This window comes from Cyanistes caeruleus, chromosome 11, assembly GCF_971803275.1.
Source record: "Cyanistes caeruleus chromosome 11, bCyaCae1.hap1.1, whole genome shotgun sequence".
Classification (NCBI taxonomy): Eukaryota; Metazoa; Chordata; class Aves; order Passeriformes; family Paridae; genus Cyanistes; species Cyanistes caeruleus.
This window is the reverse complement of record NC_141711.1, coordinates 480,425-505,070: the sequence shown is the minus strand read 5'-3', so window position 1 is coordinate 505,070 and position 24,646 is coordinate 480,425. Positions and strand designations below refer to the sequence as shown.

Below are 24,646 nucleotides of genomic sequence, written 5' to 3'. Positions count from 1 at the left end.
CTCAACAATAACTGTCTGTCATGAGCACTTGAAAATACACTCATCACCCTTGTCCTTCTGCAGAGATGGCAAGATAATGCTTAAAGATCTGCTTGGAGATGGCATAAAGGGAATTCCTCTTCCTTGTGTTAATTAGATTTACACCTTCTCTTAAAAGATACATTCCCTCTTCATGTCTGCAGAGCTGTTCTGCTGCTGTCAAAGTGCCAGCTGGTTGCAGTGAACTTTTCTCTAACACAGGACAAAGGTCTGCATTCAGAGCCCCTTTTTCTGTCGGTTTTCTTTTTTTTTTTCTTTTCAAGGGTATAGGTAGGTGAGAGTGTTCTCTCACCAGTAGTAACCTTTCTTTTCCACATATGCTTCTCCAGATCTGCATTTATTGAGGATATTCTGGATATGTCATATCATATTCTGTTTAATAAGAAAGAGTCCCCCTAAAAATAGGCATAATCTTACTTTCACACATCCTGAAAATGCTCCTTCTGCAGTGAGTTCTACATCCCCACTTACTCTTGTCTGCAGTGGATTGGAGTCCTTTAAGGCTCGTAGGGGTGTAACTAAACACACATGTTCCAGTAGTGCCATGGTTTTCTCTCAGTAATGACACTTTTCCTTTCCTAATTGATGACAGAAAAACATAGTTGCCATCTCTATTTGGCAAGATTCTGTGGAGTCTTCAGAAAAAGGTGCAACAAGTCCTCTGATGATTCATTTAACCGAGTTTTTGAAGGGAACTTTGAACACCAGCTCAGTGTCAGCCCAGTCAGTGTGACCTGGGAGTGATGGCTGAGCCCCTTTGGCTGCAGAGGATTGAATTTGGATGCTCGTGGAATGTTCTTCCCTTTGCGTACAGTTTTCTTTACATTCGGTTCCCAGTTATGCGTTTCCATACAACGTGGACTAACTGCAGCAATAATTTTATCCCAGGCAGGGTAGTGGTGTGTGTCCAATACACAGGATAAGACACATGAAAACACACACACACACCTGTGTGCAAACCTGTCCTGGGTCCCTCACAGCGAGGGTACAGCTGCAGTTTGATTTGTGTGAAGGGTTTCTGCGTGGCTCTGCACACACATGAAGGGTTTTTTCTGCGTGGCTCTGCACTGATGCTGTCCTCACAGTCCCCTCCCAGGCAGCCAGAGCAAGCAGTTCTGGTTACCAGGAGAGCAGGTACAGGTGCTCTGGTGCTGACTCAAATCCATGAGCTCTGGCATGTGGGGACAGTGGAGGTGTCACTGGTTTGTATCCAGAAGCAGGCTTAACATACTTTCTGAATCTATTTATTGCTGGCAGTTATCCTCCTGTTTGTCATCCCACCTGCACATGTTGTTAATGTAGCCAAATTATATGCTGGGGAGATTGTAGGGAGAAAATCAAGAGCCCATCAGATGCCTTTTTTAAAATAGACTGGCATAATGATAGCATGTGTTCATTTTTCTGTGTGAAATCAAGAGAAGTAACTTTTCATCACTTTGGTTTGTATAGTGACATTTAATTTTGCTCTTCATAATTTTAATTAAGAAGGGATTTAATATTTTAATTATAAATTCACCAAAAATGTAGGAGAGGCATAATTATGCTATCCTGTTACAGGTTTTAATTATTAATAGTTAAAATCTAATCCTGAAAATCTAATTCCTCAAAGGCTATTTCTCACCTAGGTGCTGATCACCTGGAATATTTTCTACATCTCTCTTCAGTGTTTCTATTTTTCCAGGACCGGAAGAAGCACGGTGAGAACAACACCGAGCTGTTCCTGGCAGATGTTTATGCCTACCAGGGGAAATTCCACGAGGCAGCAAAGCTGTACAAGAGGAGTGGCCACGAGAACCTGGCCCTGGAGATGTACTCGGACCTACGCATGTTCGACCATGCCAAGGTAGGACTGGCACCTGGACACTGAAATTATTGATGTAGCTGTTTCCCAAGTATGATCCTACAAAAGGTTTGGAAGAAGTTTGGGCTTTGAATTCCGATTTTATTTTCTCAGGCATTTGTTTGGGGGTCATTTGGCTTATAAGGGGAAATGTGTCTCTGGCCTGGGTGTAATGGTGGCATTTTCCTTTAGAGTCTGCTGCCAACTCTTTAGGTGGACACCACCAATGACTCTTGTGATTACATAGTATTATCCATAGTAATTTTCCTTCTTTTAAAACTAAAAATGCTGGGCTTATCACTTCTTCTTCTCTATTATCTCATTTGAGAGTCCCTTTTTATTTGTTTGTCCTCCAAAGATGACAAGGTAGTACCCATATTATAATAAAAATATATTTATGGGTTGGAGTAAGTCAGTTCTATATCAATGCATTTTAAAAACTGTGTAATATGCTAACCTAGAATATTTTTGTTTACTACAAAATTTCTTCCAAATGTTGAGTGTCTTGACATTTTTTAAAACTCTGTTTCCGTGTAGGAATAAATGGAATATAATTCTAAAAAGTGATGTTTTTATATGGTGATAAGAAGCATTACTTGGCTTTTAAGTCTTTTGTGGTGTTTTCTTATCAAAATCCCTGAGAATGCATGCACTGTTTAGTCTCATTCATCACTCATCAGAGCCCCATTCTGACCAATCCAGGACAAAGAATTCACCATGACATGCACAGAAACTCTTCAGCAGAGATTCCCCAAGCCATGCTGTAGAGAGATCTTTTTCTTCCAAGAGCTCAACAGAAACATTTGGGGGCTTTGCTGATGTAAGCCTGACTTCCGCTATTTTTGGCTGATGAGTCTTTGTTAGCTTCAGTGTTTTGGCTCCTCTTGAACATAAATGTAATTCATACAGGAAAATGTTCCCATAAGTCTTTGTAAGAATCTTTTAATTCTTGGCTGCAGTCATGTCTAAATTTAACCAGTAGAGAGCAAGAGGTTTCATGTCTCCTGTACTTCAGAGTGACTCCATGCAGAAAAATTCAAGGTACTTTATAAGGCAGCTTCTTGTGCAGGGAGTGCACAGGACATGGGAGAACGTGTAAAGCCTCCTTGTTTGCCAGTTATTTGTCCAGGGAAAGATACACGAGGGAGGGTGTGTTTTTGTCATGTCAGATGCTGCCAGAATTGCTCAAAGGGACCCACAGAACCTGGGTTCTTGTGCAGGACTTTGATGAGGTCTGGGTGGAGGGTCAGACTGGAGGCAGAGGTTGGGAGTCCTTTGATATCTGGTCACAGGCTCGTTATCACAGCACCAGATCACTAATTACTGGCAGTTCACAAAAAACCTCTTTATACTGTGGGAAGCTGAGCTTAGCTTTTGATTTTGGGCTTATTTTGGTGACCTAAGCTGGGAGACAAGTCATACCAAAGAGATTGTTTGAGTTCACTCTTCAGTGCAGCGTTCCATATCCAGGGGCTGTCGGGATACCTGTGTGGCTGCTCCTGGAGCAGGGCTGGGGCTCAGTCAGAGCTGGCACAGCTGGGGTGCAGTTCTGGCTGCAGCAGGGAACTGCTGAATTGCAGTGGTGAAGCGGATCTGGTGTGTGGGTGCTCCCTGTAGAGGTTTTTGCCCATTTGTTGCTTTGGTTTTGGTTTTTTAAACCTCAAACAGAATTTGCCAGAAACACAGAGGATACACAGTTTTCCACTCTTCCCACCTGTCATTTCTCCTCTGTTCTGATTTTTCTTTTGATAGAAGCTGTTTAATGGGCAGTAGCCTGTTCTGTTAACAGAAAAAATTGCCCTTAATCGATCTTCTGGTGTTGAAGGGGGGTTTTATATTTTTTTCCTGGCACATGATGTCAACAGATGTGAACCATATGGTGCCAGAGCTTTAGTATTGGCAGAAGAAGCTGAACTAACTATTAGAAATATTTCCAAAATGGTTGTCGACACAGGTTCCAGACTTGGTGTTTGCCTTTCTTCCACAAGTCCAGGCAGTGCATCAGAGCACTCTCACTTTTGAGCAGCTGTGGTTCTGTCCTTATAAAAGAACTTCATGGATATATTTTTTAAAATCTCTTATTTCCTGCAAAGACACTTGATAATTATTTCAGCCTTCAGTTGATTTGTGGTGGGGCATCCTGATGCCAGCATGTGATTACCAGGATGTGCTGTTGTTAACTGAGCGTGGGCTGGGACTGGGTTGTCTTGGACAATGAATCCATACCTGCTTGGCTTGCAAGAGAAAATCTGAAACTTGGAATTGATCTGTTAGAGTTTTTAGATTAGTACCACTTTGTTTTGGGAAGACCTGTTCCTGACAAGCTTGCAGAAATCATAACTTGTACCCAGGCTTAGCAGAGAGCAAGAGGGACATTAGTGTTGCCTCTGAGGCACAGCATTGTCTTCTCTGGGCCTGGCCACAACCTCCTGCGTTGTTTTTTTAATTCAGAGCTGTCTAAATAGGAGACTTGCCATTGTTTCCTCCCAGTCATTGATGATGAGCTGCTGAAGGCTGACTCAGTCCATGGAGTATTTCTGTCCTTGGGAGGCAGCATGATATCCATTTCAAAAGCCTTTATCTGTTTTAGAGTTTAGACTGTAATGACATTTGTGACCAGAAGGTAATGCAAACTTTTGTATTGTACTATTGCAGGAATTTCTGGGATCTGGAGATCCCAAAGACACAAAGATGCTGATAAAAAAGCAAGCAGACTGGGCCAAGGATATCAATGAGCCAAAGGCAGCAGTGGAGATGTACCTCTCTGCTGGCGAGCACATGAAGGCCATCGAAATCAGCGGGGACCACGGCTGGGTGGATATGTAGGTCTTTTGTCACCTCAGAGATAATATCTAATAAAAGCTTGAATAAGATACCATGAATTCCACATAATTTTAAAAGAAGACCAAATGTATTTGGTATCTGCCTTTATATCAGATTGAGTAGCTGAAAGACACCTATGATTAAAAATGTTTTTAAAGTTGCATATGTTTAGAGGGTAGGGCCATAAATATGTTATAAAAACAAATGCATTACAGCAGTGAAGTATGCATGGGTTTGAGATTGTCTAAAATAGCCTGAATGCCTTCAGAGTAATTTTCACAGCAGTAGTTGTACCAGGTAGAGCACTGCCGCTGTTGTCAGCTGTTTAGAGTAATCATCTAGAGGGCAGAGAAGTCACCTGGAGCACAGAGTCTTTAGAAATTCTGTGGCCACTCCTGTTGCTGGGCATTTCTCATCAATGTAGGTGGCACTTTGGGTCATTTGCTGAATTGCCTTAAGATCTTGGCCAGGCCCCTCAGGCTGGCCTTGCCTCTGCTTTGCTGTGTGGCTTTGCTGTGTGGCACGGGGTGATATTTATTCAGGAGCCTATTGCTCAGGTCAGGGTTGGGGAAGTGTGTCCTGTGCCACTGAGTCATGCAGGACGTGTTCCTCCTCCATCTGCACAGCTCTGCACAGTCTGAGATACAGAGCTGAATGTCAGCAAAGAGGGAAGGAAGGGGTTGGAGTTTGCAAAAGGAGAAAGTTATTTGGAATGTTTACTGAAACCGTTTAAACGGTGTTGCATGATAGTACCATTAGGATGTTTATTAAATGTTAACTGATTAAAGGTGAAGTTATGACAATAATCAAAAGGCAAAGCACCAAGGCAGAATCTGAAACATCTGGCTTCTTTCTGCTGAGTCTAGGTTAATCGAAATTGCTCGAAAACTGGATAAAGCTGAGCGTGAGCCTCTGGCCAAATGTGCCTTCTATTTTAAGCAACTTGATAACCCCGGCTATGCTGCAGAAATCTACATGAAGGCTGGTGACCTGAAAGCCTTGGTCCAGCTCCACGTGGAGACTCATCGCTGGGAAGAAGTAAGTGTGCCCTTAATTTCTGTTTTGAAAACCACTGCTTCTTACTGTCACTGGTTGCAACAAAAAAAGGGGGCAAATGTCTGGTTCCCCCAGGATTGTAGTGAGGGAGAGGCAGGTGGGGAGGATGGGAGGCTTCTGCAGAAGGATTCAGAGTATTCAGTTAATTGGGTATGCCAGCATGTGTTTGGCAGTGGTGTGGTTTTCTGAAAGTGAATCTAAACTGCATTTATGGTGATACTCCAATTCCTTTAGAAGATGTATTCAGTAAAAATATAAATATTTTTTGTCTCTTGCAGGGAAATCTACTAAATTTCCCAGATAATCACTTTCAAGTGTTTCTGTTTCAATAGTCAGTCTGTTATTATGCTAAGCTTCTTTTCTTTTGTTTTTGATTGCTTTTTATTTTCAAACACGTAAGTTTCATACTGGAGAAAATATGAATTACACCCTCTATTCTGTGTATATGTTTCATTGTGAATTTTCTTAGAGCTGAAGCATTGATCCCATGGAATATTTTAAACCCTTTAGCTGTTTAAACTATGCACTATTCTAAGAATGATTTTTTACTTATATCAGGCATTTGCTCTGAGTGAGAAGCATCCTGAATTCAAAGATGAAGTCTATGTCCCTTATGCTCAGTGGCTGGCAGAGAGTGATCGATTTGAAGAAGCCCAAAAAGGTGAGAATGTCACTGACAGATCCCTGCTCACTCCACATTTATTCCAGAATATGCAGACTCTGCCCTGGCAAATTTTCTTATCAGTGGTACTCAAAACCAAATATAACCCGTGTTTTCATATTGGTTTTAAAGTAACTGGAAATCTCCTTACTTTATAGGAAAATGTGATGGATCTATCAAAAATGATGGCATCTAAATAAAAGTCCAGATTTTCTATCTTGTGTATCTGAATGTGGCATGTAAGAGGTATTTGGCATATAATCTTGACTGTTGTAAGATTCTTATCCCACAAAAATTCAGAATATGGCAGCCCTCTTATAAACGTGAAAAAGCCCTCTTATTACATGAAAAATGTGATTTTTCCTTCTATTTAGGTAATACTGGATTTGTGCAAGTCAAGTTTTCCAGTTTCTTTAAGGTTTTTGTGGGTTTTGTTTGGCTTGGATGATTACATCTGAACAGAAGCGTCAACTTTCGATCCTGTGGAAAGGCTTCAGAATTCAGTCCACAAACTCTTTGAGAGACAAGGAGCTGTTGGAGTGAGCTCTGTGCAGTGCCTGGGCTCAGGTGCAGTTCCAGCTGCACCTGCTGTTCCTGAGCCAGCTGGGATCCTGAACTGCTTGGCTTGGAAGGGCCCAGGCAGGGAACAGAGCTGGGTCTGATCTGCCTCCACACCAGAGGAGTTTGGCAGTGAGTGTTGGAGCAGCTGCTTTGGGGCAGGTGGTAGTTTGCCCTCTCTTGAATGAGGGTTAGAGGCCCCATTTGCTCCACAAAGCTCTGTGCTGCTGAGGCTCAGCAAGTGTAGGTGCCCAGACCTAGAGGAGCTGGAGGTCCTCATGTCACTGTTCTGGTCTCAGAACAGAATGTGAGGTCTGGTTCAAGCTGGGCTGGCTTCACTCAGGGGGCAGCAGTGCTGTGGGGTTGGGCTTTTTGGGCTTGGGTCCCCCTCAGCCCTGTTCCTTCATATGGAGACTGAATTGGCCAAATGCACGTTTGCCAAGTGAGAATTCACAGTGTTACCTGGTGCATCAGAAAAGGTGCTGCTGTTAGTAAATGACAGAAGGGTGTAGTAGCTGTATTCTTTTAAAGTATTCAGCACAGTACTTTTAAAGCATTCATACACACCAGAGCACTGACTTCAGACAATTTATTGTAGTTTTGAGTGAAGTTGTGATTTTCAGTGTTTGGAGACCACTGCTGTTTGTAGAGAGATCTAATCATCACAGCATCTTCTCTCTTTTCTATTTAAAAAAAAAACAGCAACCAGTATTACACATACTCCTTGAGCTCAAGAGCTGCTGAGACAGTGTAAAAGCTTCAAAATGCCTACAGGTTCTTCTCATGTTCCATTAGTGTCACTGCTTTCAAGGAGGAAAATACCGGTGTATAATCCCTTTTATCCTGCCCTGGACAGAGTGTTTGATATGAGCTGAATAGACTGCTCTCAATTCAAAAACATTAATTTCCGTTAATTGATGTAATCACACTGTAAACTCCCCTTTGTTTTGGGCTCTGTAGCGTTTCACAAGGCTGGCAGGCAGAGAGAGGCTGTGCAGGTGCTGGAGCAGTTAACACACAACGCCGTGCTTGAAAGCCGATTTAACGACGCAGCCTATTATTACTGGATGCTTTCCATGCAGTGCTTAGACATAGCCCAAGGTGAGTCACCAAAAGGAAGCTGTGTTTGTTACCTTATTGTGCTCGTAGACAAACAGCTCCTGCATTGTGATAGCACTGCTGCAGCTGCTTCACTGCTGCCTGGCTTGGTTTGGGGTTTTTCTGCTGTGCATATCTCTTGTACTATTTTTGTAGTACCCTGTTTTTCCCATGTGCTAATTTAAAACAAATAAACAAATCAGCAGTCACAAGGCTCCTTCTGAAGTCTGGCTGGGATGAAAACCCTGCCTCCTGGGACCATGTATCCTCCTGTACCTTCCCACCACACCTATTGTCTGGAGGGCTAATGTGCAAGTAAATAAAAGATACTGGAGAGTAAGTTACCTCAAGTGTCTGAATATAGGTTAGGGAGGTTACAAATTATTTCTGCCAACAGGTAAAACCAATTGATTGCTAGCTGTCATCTTGTCTCCCAAGTGTATGTCACTGAGAGAGAGGTGTTAGTAGTTAATAGGTGTAGTTTAGTGATAATGAATACAGAAGATTTGGAATAATGCCTTTTGCCGGGTGCTCTAAGTCCCTTTGGTTTTCATTCAGCTGATCTGTCACCCCTCAGGTGTTTGAGATGCACATTTTTCCAAACAGCTTAGTAGTGTATTTGGTATTCGTGAAAGTTTTAAAGACTAATTGTATTTGTGAACTCTGGCATTCTGGAAGAGGTTTCCAGGGATGCACACCTGCTGCTTTCCCCCTGTAGCTCAGCTGTAGCCTCTGGCTGTGTCAAAACCCTTGCCTCATCTGTTCTGTGTTCTGCCATGCTTGTTTCAGGCCAGAGGTTTGCTCAGAAGAGTAGCAACTCTGCAAACACATGACTTGCATGGGTAGAGGGACCATACATGACCTGGTGCATACCCCCTCGGGCAGTGCTGGTGCTAAAGTCATAACAGGCTGCTTTCCTCCAGCTGGGTCTCACAGCCTGCTCTTTGAGACTGACACAAATGCCTTTGCCTCCCACAGAGAACCAAGGACAGCAGACTGAAATGTTGAAGAAGTTTCATCACTTCCAGCATTTGGCAGAAGTTTACCATGTCTATCACTTTATTCAAAGATACACTGTAAGATACCCACTTTAGAATTGTGTATTTATGCTTCCTGAGGTTTTCTCCTTAGGGAGTCCAGAAATAACTAGGCCTTTTCAGGAAATTATTGAATGTACATCAGTGATAACTGTATAGTAACTTTATTTATTTATTTATTTTATTTTTTATTTTATTAGACAGTCTTCAGCTGTCTTGTACAAGAACTTGCTGAGTTCCTTAGGGCTGCAGGTGGGGCAGGGCTGTGCCAATGCCTGACCTCCCTCCTGCCCATGGCCCTTTTTGCTGGTTGCCTTGGTTTGGTCCCATGGTACCTGAGCCTGAGCTCCTGCACAGGCCAGGGGCAGTTTTTCCTTAGTCATTGGAAAACAGGGTTGAACAGAAGAAGGCATGCTAGCCTAGGGATTTGCACAGGGTGCTATGTGTGTCACTGATGTGCAGTCACGAGTGAGGAGCTCCTACTAATTCCAGCAATTAGAGTTGTGTTGCCATCCTTGTTGGTGCAAGTATCTGTTGTAAAACATTGAGAGCCTTTGCTCTGTGCCCTTGCCCAAAAGAGGACTCTGTGCTGTGGAGTCTTTGCTGTCTACTCTGCTGACTACTGCAGATCTCACAGCGCCAGAGACTCGGCACTGTGGCTGTGCAGACTGCCCTCATTTTTAAATAACCTGTTAAAGGTTCTGTCTTAGCCACACTGATCTCTCTGTCTCTCTTCTGTATGTATCAGGTATGATATTGGTGATAAAGACATACAAAAGCCACTCATTATGTTCTGTCAACACCTCTTTTCTCAATGGATGAAAGAAACACAGTACTAGAGATGCCTTGTGCTGTGTTGCTTACTGATGTAAGTTGCTGGTTTTCCAGCTTAGAAAAGTGTGTCTGTGTTTTTCATACCACAGGAGGAGCCTTTCAGCTTCCACTTGCCTGAAACCCTCTTCAATATTTCCAGATTTCTGCTTCACAGCTTAACAAAGGAGACTCCTTTGGGGATCTCAAAAGTGTATCCTTCCAGTACTGTAAAAAAAATCTAGAAGTTATCATGTGATACATGAAAGGAATAACTGCTGTTGGTCCAAGGCAGGGGTGTCCTGCAGGGAATCTTCAGTGTCAGCTGTTAGTTATTTTTAATGGGAACTGACTATTGTCCCTTAGGAATAATCAGCATCTTCAAACTATTGTGTGCTGAGTTTATTGTGCACTAGTTTATTTGTTACAGTTTTGGAGAGCCGTGCAAATCAACTAACATGTAACTCTGCAAGGCCACCTTGAACACCTGCCTGGTCTGGTGTGTCACCTGTGTCACAGGGGCACGTTCTAGGACACCACACGCTGCAAAAAGCTGTTGGCTCTGAATCTTGATGGTATTGGTGCAGGGAGACTGATCTGAGACAGAAGTGAGGGAACCCAGGAGCTTTTGCTTTCCATGAGGCTGGTGTGGCCTGTCAAGCCAACATCTGCATGGTTTTGTTAGTGCCTAGTGATTTCTGGGGAGCATTTCCTAAATGGCTGTGTGAGCCCAGTGAAATGCACCTTTCTGGAAGAGATGCCAGAAGGTCACTGGATGCCCTGGGGAGGCCTTGTCTTGGTTTCACTTCATTGCTGGCTTTGGATGGGATGTTAGCTTTCTTTTTCATAACTTCCTCACTTACATAGAATCTTTCATGAAGTCTTTGATAGCAGGCCTTGTGGTCAGTAGGTGTAAACAGAAGTTTCTGTTTCACTGGTGAAAGGGAAGGACAGCACCTGGCTACTACATGGGGCACACTCTTCAAATCACATCAGGTGTATTTACTCAGTGTCAGTGGGTTACTTATGCTGTAAAAAATGTTTGGATTTTGGTTTTTTTAATTGCTGGGGGAAAATGCATGCACTCCAAAATTACTGAAATATTGTAAATGGAGTCAGAATATTTAACCATAGCAGCATTTAAGCAGGGTCATTCCTGACAAGGTCGTTCCTTACCTTGCTAATAATTGCCCACGGATGTTTTGATAGTCCTTTCATACATGCTTGTAAATGAAGTTCTGTAAATAGATTTCTCTGGTTAAAGCCTGTTTGAAGTCCCAGAGCTGGATATGCTTCATTGCACAACTTCCATGATTGGACAGAATATTATGTTTTTTGCTAAATGTTGTATGTATTTTTATTCCTTAATTGAATTATAGCAATACATTATTGGCCCTGGCAAAGCAGAGTAAAGCTCTTGGTGCATATAAATTGGCTCGTCATGCCTATGACAAGCTGCATGGACTGCAGATCCCAGACAGGTTCCAGAAATCCGTGGAGCTGGGCAGCCTGACAATCCGATCCAAGCCATTCCATGACAGTGAAGTAAGCTGTAATGTGTTTCATGTTAATCATTAATATGTGGCCTAATCCTAGAATATGAGATCCTGTGTGCACAAAACAATCTGAAATACATTATTCATGGCTCTGTGATATAATTATTGTTTCTGCTGGAAACACAGTCCTTTTATTGTTATTCTTCAAGTCAGACTTCCTTCTGCTCCTGAGAGCAAATTAAAATCAGCCCTCTCTTTGTGGGCAGCTTCCATCCTCCCTCTCCTCTCTTGCAGTCACCTTCCTCGCTGCCGATTAATTCTTCCAAGCCCTTTTCTCCCCAGTTCACATGCTATTGTTCCACAGTCTTTGTTTCTCTCTCCAGCTGGAGGTCACTTTCATTTGTCCCACTCTGAGCACTCTTTCCCTCCTCCCTCCATCCCTTCAGTGACCTTCCTTCCGTAAATCTTATTTTAACACCTTTTCTTCTTTCACTGAAGTCTGGCTTTCTGCAGTGTTCTATAAAGCCATGTCTCAGGGAGTACTCACTAAAAATAAATTGCATTGTACCAGTGAACACGCACCTGGCCTCCTGAAATAATAGAAACACACCCTTTAAGAACTGCCTAAAATAACTCTGCTCTTGAAAAGAGAGGAATTAATTGGGGAACCTAAATTTGACCAAATCTTAGAGCAAAAAACTTTGCTTCAGTAAACTTCTCTTCAGCTTCTTTTTGTCCATGTGTATTTGATGCAGAATTCCGCTTCTCTTACTGCAAAGGCAAGGTGAAAATTTAATTGTTAAAATGGTGAAGACAGCTATTTTTAATGGGAGAACTTGCTGGTTTGTTAAAAAGGGAAACATTTTCGGATGTTGAAGGATCTGATTTCACAGCAGTGCTTCTGCAGACTGGTGCTGGTGTTGTGTCGGTGCTGTCAGCCGAAGGGGCCGTATTTAACTGAAAACAAAGAGCTGAGGATGTGCAGGTCTGTGATTACCATACTCTCAACCTGTCTTTCCAGGAGCTCGTGCCCCTGTGTTACAGGTGCTCCACCAACAACCCTTTGCTGAATAACCTGGGGAATGTCTGCATTAACTGCAGGCAGCCTTTCGTCTTCTCGGCCTCCTCCTACGGTGCGTTGGGACATCGCGCTTGCTCATGCTTTGCGAGTAGATAAACGTTAACAGAGTAGGTTGCTGCTTAATTTCTTCGCTCTGCAATGTTGTTTGGCCAAATAAATGTTCCTTTACTGTTGTTAAATTGCACTAAGAGGGGTTGTTGGCTCTCACTGCAGAGCCTTGTTTTGTGGCCAGACACTGCAATGCATCTAGTGTTCTGTGAAGGTAAACACAATCCTTTCAGAAATTCAGGGGGTTTGGTTTGCTGTAATTTTATTGTAGTTAATTTGTTTCATGGGAGAAGGTGGGCAGAGCACCACAGATGTGAAGGAGCCCAGTATCTGCCATGAGCCATTCCCTGAGCTCCTGCAGGTCAAACACTTCCTGCCTTTCCCCACTTTTAGAGGTGCTGCATCTGGTTGAGTTCTATTTGGAAGATGGCATCACAGATGAAGAAGCTGTAGCTCTCATTGATCTTGAAGCTCCAAGAGTGAGTAAAAGAGAGAATAAATGGCAAGAGATGATGAGTGACCGTATCCTTTTGATTAGAATTGGTTTAGTTTTCTTAGGGAAAAATGGAACGATTTTGAGTTTATTTTTCCCCCTAGATTTAAACCTTTATTTTTGTCATATGACTGATGTAAGTACAATTGCATCTTGTTTCTCTGTCGTGTTATAGTATATATAGTATAACAACCAAAATATGGTTTAGCTAAACCTAATATTGTTAAGATGCTTTTCCATCAGGACAGTTTAGTTATAATCCTGTGCAATGTTTATTTTTAACAGTGAAATGCCATGCTTTACCTGTTCTGTGTGAACTGCTTTCTGACAAGGATGGGGGGAATCTGGAGTGTGTTGCTTCCAATAACAGCTTCCTTTAGAGGCTGTTTTCTCAGCCAAGGGAAGTAGCACTTCACAACTGTTCCTGTTGAGATCTGGTTTGGAATGCTTTGGCATCCAGAGCTCCCAGTTGCTGGGGGGATTATAGAACATGAGATGCAGAGTACTGCACAAGAACACACAAACTCTGACTAAAGCTGCCCAAAAATGTGACTTCAATGGATTGCTTTCTTTGCTCTGTCATCTGTGGAAGGGTAAGAGCTGATGTCATGCCTGGCTGTGGTCAGTCTCTTCTGGCTGTTCTACAGCAGCTGCAGTGATAAACTTCCCCAGGCACTGGAAATCCCAGCAAGGCCTTCTTGGTACTTTGTGTAAAATGGCCTGGGCACTGTCACAGTTTGAGATACTCTGAAGCTGCAAGGGTACTGATCCTGCTGGGGTGCTCTCATACTGATTCTGTCAGTGCTGCCTATGGTAAGCAGAGCCAGTTTTACATGAATTCTTGTCCTTCCTTAAGACATGCATCCAGATACTCAGAGTTTGAAGCTTGATGACAATACAGATATAACTGAAGATGATGATCCCTTTACAGCAAAACTGAGCTTTGAGGTAAGAACTGTACATGTGTTTACTAACAGAAATTAATAGAAAATTTTACTTTACAAAGCTGCTTTTCTGGTGTGTGTGTGGTACAACAAGAGCTGCAGAGCAGGGAACTGGGAAGAGGGATGGCACTTGAGAGGGAAATGGACTAACCAGTTAACTCCTCCCTTAAGAACACAAACAAGACCCCTCAAAACAAACAAACTGAACAGCAAAACCCCCACAAAAACCCCCCAAACAACAAACAAACACAAACCTCACAAAACAACAAATATTTTAAACCAAACACTCCTAGAATTTTGTTTCCTCACCATGCACTGGTACAGCAGCAACACACCTGTAGAGCAGGCCTTACTGGGAGGGTTTCATAGAGACTGTGAGCATGGCTGTTACTTGCAAGGAATTGTGTTAAATAGATAAGGGAAGCTCACTGGAAACAGATGTGGCTGGATGCTGAAGGTTCGGATAAAACTGACGGGGAGTTTGGTGGGACAAGCTTGGGCCAGTTCTGCATTAGCTTCTTCTACTGAATTTTACTTTGCTTCTTACAACAACTTACAAATGCTGCAAGGGCTTGTTAACAGGATTGTTTGTGCATGTGCAGCAGGGAGGCTCGGAGTTCGTGCCGGTGGTGGTGAGCCGTGCCGTGCTGCGCTCCATGAGCCGCAGGGACGTGCTGATCAAGCGCTGGCCGCGGCCGCTGCGCTGGCAGTACTACCGCTCCCTGCTGCCCGACGCCTCCATCACCATGTGTCCATCCTGCTTCCAGGTACTGCTCCACACACAGGTGTGGAAATAAACAAAAAGCCCTGGCCAAACCTGATGGGTGAAACTCTGCTAATCATAGAAACCTCACGCTCTAAGATGTACTCAGCAAATTCCTGCGTGAGGCAGAGCAGTGAAACCCCAGCTCTCAGCTGTGCGATAGACACAGGAGCAGCTGCCTTGGGAGACTTGGCCGTAGCTGAATTTGAGAAGTTGCCCTGAGAGCAAGTCAGAGCCTCTTGAGCAAACCTTGGCTGACCAACAGAAGCTGATTTGTATTTATTTCCTTTTGCTCTGTCTCTTTGACTTGTAGCCTGGTCTAGCAAGGAAAACCAGTCAGTGACCATTACTTGTGGTTCAGTCCTGCTCCTGCCTCGCTCAGAAATGACTTTTTAAAATGCTGGAATTCAGTCATGTTTTCTTACACAACTGCCTAATTGTCCACCCTTTTGCAAAATTAGTTAATGGGTTTGTGCCTTCTCAGCAGCACTGGCAGAGCTCTGGGAAGTGCTTGCTGCTCTGTTCCAGGCTGTAGGACCAATTCTCTGTGATCAGTTCTGTGTGACCACAGAATATCTGTGATACTGAGCAGCCATTGAGCTCAGTTTGCATTTTCTTGAGCAGGGTACAGGCTAACTTGTTTTAAATATGTTCTTAATTGACAGATGTTTCACACAGAAGACTATGAGCTCCTCATACTGCAGCATAATTGTTGTCCATTCTGTCGGCGGAGAATAGATGAGTCAAACCAATGAAGAAAGCCAGCCTTTTACCTCAACATCAGACTCCCCTGTTGGCTTGGCAAAACACTTCTTAGATCTGTAGAGCTTTCCTAATAACTTAGTTACGTCATCTTGTCTCATTTTGTATGTAAGAGTGGAAGAATTGTAACTATTTTTTAAAATTAAAATGTCTGTTTTTTGTGAATGTGCTCTGCATTTTCCAGACAAGCAGCAAGTGCCACAGAATTTTACAGGAACATTTCTAGGATCAAGTTCAACCTTTAAGTAACTGGTTTTTACTCCAGATTGTGCTCCTTAACACACACCAGTTGACAGATCTTCAAATAAATAGGACTATTTTTCACTATTTATTGTCTCAAAATTTGCTATAATACTCGTGCTTCTGATCTTGAATTTCTTATTCCTTTCTATTCCGTTTAGGCAAGAGCAGCATTTAGAACCCTTCAAATACAATCTGAAAAGTTCCACTACTCTTGGCACTGGTTGCATCTGACAGCCCCCCAGAGGTAGGTGCTGGCTGAGTCTGTGTGGAATTCACCCTTTGAAGAGCAGCCTGTCAGGCTGTGCACACCTGAGCTCTGTGCTGCTGCCACGGAGGGCTGTGCCAAGGAGTGCTGCTGAGCACGGTGTCCCCAGCGTGGTGTCAGTCCTGAGCTGAGCTCTGTGTGTAGTGGGAGGAGACAGACCTGCTGCTCTCTGCTGCAGCCTCATCTGGAGGCACAAGACATGGGGGGCATCAGTCCCAGGCAGTGCCCGAGCCCCTACATTGGCTCTCCCTACAGGGCTGGCCAGGAGAAAGGAGAGCAAAAGCCAGGAAACTCCTGTGTTGAGATAAAGACAGCTTAGTAGCTGAAGCAGAGCTCTGCTTGAAAGTAAAGCGAAGCAAGAAGGAATTTATTCCCTGCTTCCTGGAGAGCAGGGCTCAGCAGGAGTAACTCACTTGGGAAGGCAAGCACAAACCACAAACACAACATCCTCCCTTCTTGCCCCTTTCCCTGAGCTTTTATTTTGGAGCACAACGTCATCTGGAGTGGCACAGCCCTTTGGCCAGCTGTCCCAGGTGTGTCCCTCTGTTCCCATTGCTGAGGGGGCAGAGCAGGGGGAATGCTCAGCCCCGCTGCAGCACCAGTGTGTTCCCACTTCAGCCAGCAGCACGCAGCACCCCAGGCTGCTGTGGGGGAAGCAAACCCTGTGCCAGTGACACCAGTGTGCCCCTGGGCAGGGGAACACGGTGACCATGGCCACGGGGTCGTTGCCAGCAGCAGGGAGATGCACGTGGGTGACCAGCTCGGCTGGGAAGTGGTGTTGCTCTCGACTGGAAGCCAGCAGCAGCTGTGCCCGTGTTGAGCCCTGCTGTGATGGCAGCCTGTCTGCTCCAGCCTGCCTTTACCCTCAGTGGGAAAGGACATGAGCAACTGGCTGAGGTGCTTGGTGCTGGCAGGGCAGCTCCCACGGGAGCACTTTGCACGTGAAACGGGATGTCTGTCTGCGCCAGTTCCTCTGGAAAAGGAGACCCTGCAATCACACTGCCGGGTTTCCGACTCCCTCGGTGCTTCCTGACCAAGTTTGCTTGATTTACCACTTTAAAAACATTCTGTTCTAATTACAGCTCGTCTGCTTTCTGACTCAGCTGTCACTGTTTGCAGTGAAGACTCTGCTATTGACATGGATAAACAATGCTGTTTGAGATGGGAGCCAGGGTGGAATTCAGCTCCTTCTGGAATTGAGCTGGCTGTGCAGTGCCAGTGGGAATGAAAAATTACAAAACTCGAGAGAAAGGCACAAAGACAAAATGGACCAAGACAAAATAGACCAATGCTTTTTTTAAACTCTGAATGTAGCCTAGCTTTGAAAAGCGTTTTGGGCTTTTCTGGGCAGAGACACTCTGCAGGTCTCGTACATGATGGAGCTGTTCTGTGCCATGCTGCCCTGTGCCATGGAGCCCACCAGCTCCATGCTGAGGAGTCCCTGCAGGTACAAGAGGTCCCACCACAGCACTTTGGTTGGAAGCTGTTGTGAGCAATTTGCCCTGTTCCTGTCTCTCACTGCCTGCTTGTCCCACTGCTGCATCCAGCGGTGACGCACGCCAGCCCTAAGCTCTGCACAGCAGCTGCTGCCTCAGCAGTGACTTACTGCATCAGCTTAAAGTGTTTTAGGAAATAAACCTTTAATCCCTGCATGGCCAGGTACAAGTGTAAAGAGCTGCATTTGCAGTTAGAAAGTGGCACTACTCTGGCACAAGTGTGAGAAATTAATTGAGAGGCACTTAGGGTGAACAGTGTGGGTGGACCTGGTGTTAAGGTGAAGGAAGACCTTTGGGACTGTCCAGAGACTGGCCTGCATTGGGCTGCCAGCAAGGTCTGCCCCAGTCTGTGGTGCTGCTTCAGCTCCTTCCGCCTTCCCCACTTAGAGGGCAGGTTTCCCAGCCTGGACTCTGCTCCAGGGAGAGTACAGTGCTTTTTTCCATTAAACTTATTGCTAAGCTAACCTACAAGGAACATTGGTGAAAACTAGGCCAGGACTGGAGGAAGTTTATTAAGGCACAGAGGACATGAACTTCTGCCCACCTTGCACCTGTGAGCTGGAGCAGCTCTGGGACATCCTCCTGCACTGGATGAGGCTCTGATGTTCACCTGCTCCTGGCTGTGCTCAGCTCCCTTCCAGCCTCTGTCATCTGCAAAGGGGCAAAGCAAAGTCTCTGTGCTCACCTCCTGTACATTTTGTCCCACTGCCTCTGAAAAATGAAGGTAACATGTAACTCAGCTGCTGGTTGGCACAAGGAATGTTTCAAGCAAAACTGGGTGCATAGAGTGGTGAGTCAGGGAGACATGGAGGGCACAGAAGGCTCCAGCAATAGCCTTCCCTGTGGAGTTTGATTATGCAAGGTTTTGAGGAGCCTGAGGCTGTCTGTCAACCACCATATGAAGCTGAGTGCTGGCTTCAGCTCTGAACTCCCCGTCAGTGCCCTGGTCCAGCAGCCTCTCAGCACCATGGCAGAATGATTCCCATCCAGGACAGATGGACTGGGTTATCTATTAGGTGTTACCAATGCAGTTGGCATGACCCAAATCAGATACAAAGACATAAAAGAGATGTCAGAGTTGGTAACCTGCCAGTGGGCCGAGTGTTTCACGGTGCTGGTCAAACCTCCACAGCCAAATCCTGAGTAGAGAGGTGGCTGGAGCATGTGGAAGAAGGTTTGGTCAAGCTGCCTTCTGCAGCCTCCCACTGGCAATATGTGGAGAGGGCTCTCCAGTGGGGACTGGCTGGTCTCACAGATCCACATTCCCCTTGTGAGAATGGGGCTGGGACACTCCTCTGTCACTGAGGGACCACGCCACGCCTGCCCAACCTGGCCCCCAAACCCACAGTCGAGGTTTGAACCACACATCCCTCCTGTTAGTGGGGAAGGGAAAGGAAGAGTGAGGCTGTGCAAGGGAGCTGCTGCCTGGTTTGAGCCTCTCCAAATGAATGATGTGGTGCAGAGCTACCTCTTTTTATATCTGACCATGAGCCACGGTCTCCAACAATGACAGCACTGGCCAGAAACTGGTGTCACCTTAACACCTTCCCAGCAAAGCCAATTACCCTGGGATGATTATGATTAAGATTAATAATTCTCTAAACCCTAATCGTGCTGACACCAGTGCCTGGAGCTTACCCTGGTGGGGGCACTTTATAAGAGGTGCCCTGTGGAGGAGAGTGTAACTGGTTCTCCTTGGAGTGACAGCGAAAGCTGAGAGGTGGCAGGAGCTCCGTTTCAGAGACAATTCCCCCCTTGCACTAAAGAACTCCCAGAGTAAGCGCAAAGAGCGCCTCACGAACTGCAGCCATGAACGGGACAGAAGGCCAAGACTTCTACGTGCCCATGTCCAACAAGACTGGGGTGGTGAGGAGCCCCTTTGAGTACCCCCAGTATTACCTGGCTGAGCCTTGGAAGTTCTCAGCGCTGGCTGCCTACATGTTCATGTTGATTCTGCTCGGCTTCCCCATCAACTTCCTCACGCTCTACGTCACCATCCAGCACAAGAAGCTCCGGACACCTCTCAACTACATCCTTCTGAACCTGGCAGTCGCCGACCTCTTCATGGTATTTGGAGGCTTCACAACCACTATGTACACCTCCATGAATGGGTACTTTGTCTTTGGAGTAACAGGGTGCTACATCGAAGGCTTCTTTGCCACACTGGGCGGTAAGTTCTCCTGATTTTCAAATGTCTTCTGTCAGGAATTTCCCCAGATTTCAGGAGTGGGAGCAAAAACTGCTAAAATGATCTTGGAAAAACATGGTACCTGTAATGTCCTTGACCTGCTGCAGTTGTGGACTGAGGCCATTTGCCATGTTTCCAGGTAGGAGCTGAAGAAAGTGACAAGTGACACTATTTTTTAAAACTTTATTTTAGGAGCCACCTGCTCAGTATCCTGAGAACCACAGTGCAGCAATGAAAAGCAGCCAACACCAGATGTTGCAGTTGTTGAATTTGCACATCTCCTTGGCTCACTTTCTGACTTGAGAAATGACAGCTTTGTTCCTCCCATTTTGCAGGGCTGAATCTGCCATTGGCTCTGGTGTGGTGCATGGCAGTACAGGCAAGCGGAGCTGGCTCTCCTCCCCATGCCAGCATGGTATGGAACCAAACAGATGCTAAACAGAAGTTGTGTGTCTAAAAATGCCCTCCTCCATTTGGCTCAGCCTTCAGCCACAGCTCCAGTTTTACTGGTTTGGTCCTCGTGGCACAAGTTTCCTGGGAAGCCGTGGGTAGTGAGGGGAGGTCCTGGCATGATGGGCACTGCATATTGGAGTGTGACCACAGGTGCGGGTGCTGTCTGGGATGGATGGTGGGATCTGCCATGAATCTCAAAACATTGCAGCAAAGTGGTTCCTGTGGGTCAGCAGTACAATGAGGAGGGGTCTTCTCACTCTGTCCCACCACATCTGCCCTTCACTGTTCTTCCTTTGTCTTTTCGAACCCTTGGTGGAGATTAAGCTGCTGCCAGGGGTTGTCCTCAGGAACATCAGTCTGAGGAAGCTTCATGCTGCTATCATCTTTTATCATTTTCCTGTTTCTCAAAGTCCCTGTGTCCCTTTCTGTCCCTCTCCTTGGTGCAGGTGAAATTGCTCTCTGGTCACTGGTTGTCCTGGCTATCGAAAGATACGTTGTGGTCTGCAAGCCCATGAGCAACTTCCGCTTTGGGGAGAACCATGCCATCATGGGTGTTGCCTTCTCCTGGATCATGGCCTTGGCCTGTGCAGCTCCCCCACTTTTCGGCTGGTCCAGGTAGGGAGGGAACTGGACTCAGTGTCAGGGGTGTGTGAGCCTGGCTGGTGGCTCAGCTGTGGCTTCCAGCCCGTCTCCTGTGCTGACCTGCTGGGCTCACCTTGCAGGTACATCCCCGAGGGCATGCAATGCTCGTGCGGGATCGACTACTACACTCTGAAGCCAGAGGTCAACAATGAATCTTTTGTCATCTACATGTTTGTGGTTCACTTCATGATCCCACTATCGATCATTTTCTTCTGCTATGGGAACCTGGTTTGCACTGTCAAGGAGGTGGGTACCGCCAGATGCAGTGGCCAACAGGGCCACCCCTGTCCCCAGTGCTGGGAAGGGGCCCACACCAGGCTCAAGGATGGTGACAGTGAGGGCCCTCCAGGGGCCAGCCTGGCCATCCATGAGGAAGGAAATAGCAAACTTCAGATGTGCAGCTTGACTACCGTGAGCCCTGACCTTGTGTCCCTACTGGTGCAGCACCCACTGGCTCCATCATATTTCCATTCCCTTCTGCCCACAGGCTGCCGCCCAGCAGCAGGAGTCTGCCACCACCCAGAAGGCAGAGAAAGAAGTGACTCGCATGGTCATCATCATGGTCATCTCCTTCCTGATCTGCTGGGTCCCCTACGCCAGCGTCGCGTTCTACATCTTCACCAACCAGGGATCAGACTTCGGGCCCATCTTCATGACCATCCCGGCATTCTTTGCCAAGAGCTCGGCCATCTACAACCCTGTGATCTACATCGTAATGAACAAACAGGTAACTGGCAGGGGGCCAGGGAACTCCTCTTTTGTGTTTATAACAGCTGGCAGAGAGTCACAGCATCTCAAGGTGCCAGTGGTCTGGAGTGGGGACTGTTTTCAGGAGATCTAGTCCTGGCACATGGGAAACTGACTCTGCAGCTCATCCTTGGTGTTGCATAAGTCTCACAAATGCAAGGCCATTCCACCTGAAATAATGCAGGTGCTGGGTTGATGGAGGAGCCAGGATGGGAGCAGGCAGTGGGGCAGGAGACTCCATATAGGCATAATTCCCCCTGCACCACAGTACTGGGGGCTTCCAAGCAGCTCTGCTGAGCTTAAAGATGGCTCTGCAGCGAGAGCTGCATGGTGTCTAGGTGTCTCACCCCAGCTTTCCCTCTCTCTAGTTCCGTAACTGCATGATCACAACCCTCTGCTGTGGCAAGAACCCACTGGGTGACGAGGACACCTCTGCTGGCAAGACAGAGACCTCCTCCGTCTCCACCAGCCAGGTCTCTCCCGCATAGGCCCCACGGGAGCAGCCAGTCCCTGGGTGCTGGCCTGGGAGCACAAACTCCCCCACCTGCCCCTGCTTCACCATGGCAAGGCCCAGTGGGGCACACTCTTCGCTCCTGGCTCTGGGAACCCTAGGAATAAGGCTGAAAATGTGTACACACGTTTTGTAATTATCATGCAAAGGCTTAGCTCCTCTGGCATAAATCCACACATTTCTTTTGACTTGCTGAGAGCTCATGTCCCTTCTCTGAGTGCAGACTGGGTCAGAGAGCTCTGCTGTGCCTGGGCCATGGCAGTGCTGCCCTTGCCTCCCTCACCCCACCCTGACACCCCAGCCAGGGCACGTTCTGCATCTGCTGCTGCCGGGGCCGGAGCTGGGGCCGCTTTCTGGCTCTTTTGCCAGAGATGGATCCTGGCCAGTGCTGCTCAGTCCCTCAGCCCCATCATGCTCTGTCTGCCCAGAGCACATTTGGGTGCTGCAAAGTGCCCTGGCTCTGCCAGATGCTCCCAGCTCCGGCCCTGTCCCATCTGCCAGAAGTCCTGGGAGACCCTGTGGTTCCTCCAGGGGGTGGGACAGGTACCGGTGCAGGCAGGAGGGTCCTGCCAGCACAGCACAGCCGTGCAGCACTGGTAGGGCCAGCTCTGTGCTCTGTCTTCAGCACTGGTGCAGCAGCACATGGAGAGTTTGCACCCTCGGCAGCAGCTCTGCTCCAGGTCCCCCTGCACCCCCTCCCCACAGTCCTATCTCTCTTCCTTAGGCATCTTTGGACCCCTAGGGCCAAGCCCCCAACAAGTTCACCCATGCCCCTCCCCACTTTGGCTGTGGTGGGCCTGGCCTCGGCCCAGCAGGAGGTTCTGGGCAGCTCTGGTGCCATCGAGGCACGGGGCTGATCCCCCTCCACAGCAGCAGGCACGACCCAGCAGCATATGGCTCAGCAAGGCCGACATATGTTCGAAGCACTACAAGATGGCATATTGCAATTGTAGCACTGTTCTTCATTTTTATTTTTAGTTCAGTTATACAAATAAGATGTTTTTCTCACTGTTCAGTGTTATCAACATTTGAAACTATTTTTGTACATTATTATCCTCTCTGATTTCTAATCCTATGCAGCTTTGCAAGGACTAATAGGGAATGTATAGAGCCCATGCGAGTTAAACCCTTAATAAAGAGCAATTTGCAAGTACAATTCTCTCATTATTTTTTTTATCGATACTTCTGCATATTCAGTGAAATCTAAAGATTAGAGTTTTATGAATAATTCAGTGTTTAGGCTGATGTCTGATTCATGTACTTCAAATCTGGGAGGTGGTTTTGGAGGGAAGAGGAGGAAGGATTTAGCATTATTTGCTGTCCGTGAGGCTGTGCTCCACAGGAGTGTGGTGATGCCTGGCACTGTGGCTCTCCCACTCGTGGAGGACCAGCCCCGGCACAAGGCCTGGCCCCAAGCCCTCAGGCTGTCCTCACACTGTTACACCTGGCTGCTGCTGCTGGTGCTGGGGGCAAGCAAGGGTTTAGGACCCTCCTGCCAGCTCAGCCAGGTCCCAGGGGCATCACAGAGCTACCAGAGAGGTGATGGATAGAGCCAGGATGAGGAAATGCATCCAAATGTTCCGTGGTGTCAGCCCCAGCAGCTTTCCTGTGCCCCCGCTGTCTCCTTCCTGGGGAATTCAGAAATGGACTGGAAATGAAGCAATAAACAGGCTGGTGCTGGTCTGGGGAGGAGGAGGGCAATGGGTCTATCTCCCAGCTCCTTGCTCCAGAGCTGGCTCCTACTGGCACCTCAGCCAGGATCTGGCCCCTGGGCTCAAGAGGTGAGCACAGACCTTGACAAAGATCTCCATGGGCAGGGCTTTTCAGGTCCATTGCTGTGGTCTGCTGAGATGGCCATGAGCCAGTCCTGCCATCATGTAATCCCACTTTAAACTTCCTCATGTTTCCAACAGACAATGCACACAAAATCCATGTGAGTCCTGCATAAAGCTGGCGGTCCCCGCAGTGGGGACATTTGCACTGTTTGTACACCAAAGAGCCAGTGGTGTTTCACTCAGGTTCTCCTCACAAGCACAGGTGCCTGCACGGAGGGGTCATGGAAGTGACAGGGCTGCCCATGTCCAGGGCTGGGAGTGCTTTCCCCTGAACATGGGATTCAGTGAGTGGGGGAAAACTGTTGTCCTGCTTGTGACACCTGGGGATACTGGGGGAGAATTACTCCTCCTGCCTCTGCTGGCCAGCCAAGCAGCTCTTCATTTTCCTCCTCTCACTTGTGGAATCTTCCCACCACCCCATTTTCAGAGTCCCATTTCCTAGTGAGGCTGTACCTGGTAAGGGAGACAGCACATCCCACCTTCACACTGCTCTGGGCTGGTTCCCTGTGCACCCCACAGCAAGTGTTGTCAGCAAGCTGCAATCCCAGCACCCCAACACCCAGCTAGCAGCACATAGACACCTTTCATCTGCCTGTTCAGGGTAATCATCCTGCAAACCCCCATCTCTCATCCTTCTCCAAACCCTCAGCTTAGGTGTGCCCCTTCCCCCTCCAGCCCCTCACAAAGCTTTGGCAAAGGGCCTTCAACTTCCAGACCCAGCTTCCACCAGGGCTTCTACCACAGCAATCAGCAGCTG

General features: G+C 46.8%; 2 protein-coding genes across 11 annotated transcripts in view; both read left to right on the top strand.

Moving 5' to 3' along the window:
* The window catches only part of IFT122 (intraflagellar transport 122), a 30,187-nt gene extending 14,351 nt beyond the window's left edge, over positions 1-15,836 (top strand). For 2 of the 9 annotated variants that reach the window (XM_086845816.1, XM_086845819.1), the window contains exons 17-29: positions 1,721-1,882; positions 4,535-4,701; positions 5,569-5,740; positions 6,317-6,419; positions 7,938-8,078; positions 9,054-9,151; positions 10,036-10,136; positions 11,302-11,467; positions 12,440-12,551; positions 12,941-13,069; positions 13,909-13,988; positions 14,590-14,751; positions 15,413-15,836. In XM_086845816.1, coding sequence (XP_086701942.1) covers positions 1,721-1,882; positions 4,535-4,701; positions 5,569-5,740; positions 6,317-6,419; positions 7,938-8,078; positions 9,054-9,151; positions 10,036-10,136; positions 11,302-11,467; positions 12,440-12,551; positions 12,941-13,069; positions 13,909-13,988; positions 14,590-14,751; positions 15,413-15,502 — 1,683 coding nt within the window. In that variant the 3' untranslated portion in view covers positions 15,503-15,836. Of the gene's footprint in view, positions 1-1,720; positions 1,883-4,534; positions 4,702-5,568; positions 5,741-6,316; positions 6,420-7,937; positions 8,079-9,053; positions 9,152-10,035; positions 10,137-11,301; positions 11,468-12,439; positions 12,607-12,940; positions 13,070-13,908; positions 13,989-14,586; positions 14,752-15,412 lie in introns of all 9 variants that reach the window. The other 7 variants (XM_086845815.1, XM_086845818.1, XM_086845817.1 and 4 more) reach the window with 5 other exon arrangements.
* A 68-nt stretch (positions 15,837-15,904) lies between these two features.
* Positions 15,905-23,207, top strand: RHO (rhodopsin). 2 transcript variants are annotated; one of them, XR_015274951.1, is made up of 7 exons: positions 15,905-15,996; positions 17,100-19,683; positions 20,601-20,769; positions 20,877-21,042; positions 21,284-21,523; positions 21,912-22,378; positions 22,532-23,207. XR_015274951.1 is itself a non-coding variant. In XM_023935048.2 (6 exons), exons 2-6 carry the CDS (start codon positions 19,323-19,325, stop codon positions 22,029-22,031), a joined length of 1,056 nt encoding a protein of 351 aa, XP_023790816.1. In that variant the 5' UTR covers positions 15,905-15,996; positions 17,100-19,322; the 3' UTR covers positions 22,032-23,207. The 2 variants fall into 2 exon arrangements, 1 of the variants encoding a protein (XP_023790816.1); XM_023935048.2 differs by having other exon boundaries at positions 21,912-23,207.
* The last annotated feature ends 1,439 nt before the right edge of the window (positions 23,208-24,646 follow it).